Source organism: Colletotrichum gloeosporioides, assembly GCF_011800055.1.
Source record: "Colletotrichum gloeosporioides strain Lc1 chromosome Unknown consensus_50, whole genome shotgun sequence".
Taxonomy (NCBI): domain Eukaryota; kingdom Fungi; phylum Ascomycota; class Sordariomycetes; order Glomerellales; family Glomerellaceae; genus Colletotrichum; species Colletotrichum gloeosporioides.
Genome location: NW_025544695.1, coordinates 1,224,007 through 1,227,405, shown reverse-complemented (window position 1 = coordinate 1,227,405; position 3,399 = coordinate 1,224,007). Strand labels below are relative to the sequence as shown.

Genomic DNA, 3,399 nt, shown 5'->3' with positions numbered 1-3,399 from the left:
GTCGTCGCCATACCTCTTCTCCGAGAATTTGTCTGCCTCGTCAGATTCCTCCCACCTCCTCCCCTTCCGGCCGGTCCCATTACACCACTATCCATACTCCTCCTCATCCCTCCCGCCTGCTGCTTCGCCGCACTCTTCCAACAACTACTAATTGCCTCGTCCCGTCGCCCACTTCCGCCTCCTCTTTCTTCTCCGCATCACTCACTCCGACACATGCGCCGGTAATGTCAATGGCGTCGTATCCTTTCAGCTCATCTAGCTCATCAGACATCTCTACGCCCCGGTCCGCTTCGCCCTCGCCATCGTCCGTCGCCTCTGCCCGCTCTTCCCGCTCGTCTATATCTAACAAGCGCATGTCCATTTCCAGTCGCAGGATGACGGACTTCAACCCAATGTCTTCTGTTGACATCAACGCTATCGAGGAGAAGATGAGAATGGCTTCCCTTGACCAACACCGCGGTTACGCCCAGAACACCTTTGGCGAAGTCCAGCAATACCGCAACAACGAGCCTCTCCCCAGATCTCAGGCTGTTGGCTACCAGGTTCTCAAGGAGCCTCTCTGGAACAAAGGTGAGTTGGACTCGGAGAAGAAGAAGAAAATAAACAGCACACGATTCATCCATACCCTACCCTAGGGCAATGGGCAATCACTTCCTTCCCTCGCACCACACCTCCACTTACACCGTCATGCACGGGAGCTTCAACATACCACTCACTCACTGCCCGCACTGAACCTACTGCATCCGCGCACCTGCACCTCACTGCACCGCACTGGCTTCCCCAACATGCCGTATCCCTTCACTCTGCACTGCTGCTCTATATAGCTGCTCCCTTCATTTACCCTTCCCACTTTCTGCCCCTCTTCCTCTTGCCATTCACACCCTCGCAATAGCTCCCCCGCATGGCTTCCTCACTTTCAGGACGCTCTTGTCGTCTCCCCATCTCCTCTCTCCAATATCTTAAACCCCGCCGCCCTCTGCTCAACCCCAGGATATCTTCGTCCTCTATCCACAACTCCTCCAAGCTAACCGCCATGGTCGAATCAGGACTCGCCTTCACTCCCGAGGAGCGCATCAACAAGAACCTCACCGGTCTCATCCCTCACACCATGGAGAGCCTCCAGACGCAATGCGCGCGTGCGATGAAGATGATCAACACCCGATCCACGCCCGTTGACAAGTACCTTTACCTGTCATCTCTCAAGGCCCAGAACTTTGACCTGTTCTACCGCCTCCTCATGGACAACATTCGCGACCTCATGCCCTTGGTCTACACCCCCACCATTGGCGATGTCTGCCTGCAGTACTCCACCCTCTACACCCGCCCCGAGGCTCTGTACATCTCCATCAAGCAGCGCAAGTCCATTCGCACCATGCTCCGCAATTGGCCCTACCCCAACCCCGAGATTTGCGTCGTCACTGACGGCTCTCGTATCCTGGGTCTTGGTGACTTGGGTGTCAACGGCGTTGGTATTTCTGTAAGTTACAGCCAAACATTGAGCCAAGTGACAAACAACTAACAGTCTTCAAGATTGGAAAGCTCGCCCTCTACACCGGTGCCGCCGGTATCCACCCCGAGAACACCCTCCCCATTGTCCTCGACACCGGAACCAACAACGAGAACAACCTGAAGGACCCCTTCTACCTTGGCATCCGCTCCAAGCGTGTCTCCGTTGCCGAGCAGCAGGCCTTCATGGACGAGTTCATGGAGGCTGTCGCCGAAGTCTACCCCAACATGACCGTCCAGTTCGAGGACTTCGAGTCCGAGAAGGCCTTCAACTACCTTGACCGCTACCGCAACAAGTACCGCTGCTTCAACGACGACATCCAGGGAACTGGTGCCGTCGTCCTGGCCGGTTACATCAACGCCGTCGAGCTCTCTGGTGTCCCTCTTGAGGAGCAGCGCCTGGTCTTCATGGGAGCTGGCTCCGCCGGTGTCGGTGTTGCCAAGCAGCTTGTCGAGTACTACACCAAGCGTGGTCTCAGCGAGCAGGCCGCCAAGGACAAGTTCTGGCTGGTCGACACCAAGGGTCTCGTCACCAAGGACCGTGGTGACAAGCTTGCCGAGCACAAGAAATACTTTGCTCGTACCGACAACAACGGCCACCAGTTCCGCACTCTCGAGGAGGTCATCGCCTACGTCAAGCCCAGCGCCTTGGTCGGTCTCACTGCCACCTTCGGTGTTTTCACCGAGTCCGTTGTCCGCGCCCTCAAGGCTTCCGTCGATGCCGGAGGCCTCGGCCGCCGTCCCGTCCTCTTCCCCCTCAGCAACCCTCTCACCAAGGCCGAGTGCACTTTCGAGCAGGCCATCCAGTGGACCGACGGCACCGTCCTCTTCGCCTCTGGATCCCCCTTCAACCCCGTCACCGTCAAGTCCAAGGAGGGCGAGTCCATCACCTACCACCCCAACCAGGGCAACAACGTCTACGTCTTCCCCGGTCTTGGTCTCGGTGCCATTCTCGCCAAGGCCACCAAGGTCACTGACGACATGGTTTACACCTCTGCTGCCTCTCTTGCCGCCTCTCTGAACGCCGACGAGATCCACAAGGGTCTCATCTACCCCCGCATTGAGCGCGTGCGTGACGCCAGCTTGATCGTCGCCCGCGAGGTCATGAAGGCCGCCCGCAGAGCCGGTGTCTCCCAGCTCCCCGAGTCCCAGTGGGTCGAGTGGGAGGAGTGGGGTGATGTCGCCCTCAACGCCTGGATCAAGGAGCGCGTCTACGACCCCGTCAGCTTCTCCGAGAGGAGCCGTATCTAAACCGGAACCCAAACACTGCATCCAAGCAGAAACCGCGTGCGCTGATGGAAAACATTTTGAGTTGCATTTACGGACCGTAAAAGAGGGCTAGGACAGGATATCTGAGATGCTTTTCTCAGCGAGTTGAATTTTTGATTCCGGCGTTGGGGTAGGCATTTGGGGCCTTGCTTTCACCATCCCCCAAAATTGAGCGAAGGGATACACAACCATTTTCGTCGTCGTCACCGAAAAGGACGACAATGCTTTCTTCAGAAGAACGCCCCCTGCATGCCACCAGATACACCGAGCGCGTGGTCGCTTCGGACTTTTTTGATTCCCGGCATTTTTAGTTGAGCTGCCCCGTAGAGAGGGGAGAGGTGGTCAGGTCTCGCGTTAATACTTCCTAATGAGTCTCCGAGGCTGAATGGAAACGCGACATAGAAAATAGATTTCAATACCTCTGTCAATGTTTTGTCCGCGATGTGCCCCTATGTGATTACCAGTTTCACTAAGCTACAGAATTGTCAAACCAAGGGACAGCTTCAACACAGCTACAGCCAATACCTAGATGACCAGCTTGCACAGCTTTGTGAAGAAACCCAGACGACGTCAACCTGACCCCAAATCCTCGGGATGTCGTCCAGATCCCCAAAAGCGAGCTCT

At 56.4% G+C, this 3,399-nt stretch overlaps 1 protein-coding gene across 1 annotated transcript; it reads left to right on the top strand.

The window, feature by feature from the left end:
• Window positions 1-230: 230 nt before the first annotated feature.
• GCG54_00000841 (NADP-dependent malic enzyme) lies at window positions 231-2,757 on the top strand (the record flags this gene model as incomplete). The annotated part of the gene is made up of 3 exons (XM_045400973.1): window positions 231-570; window positions 921-1,477; window positions 1,531-2,757. The coding sequence occupies 3 exons, from the start codon at window positions 231-233 to the stop codon at window positions 2,755-2,757; spliced, it is 2,124 nt and encodes a 707-aa protein (XP_045263646.1).
• Between the last annotated feature and the right edge of the window lie 642 nt (window positions 2,758-3,399).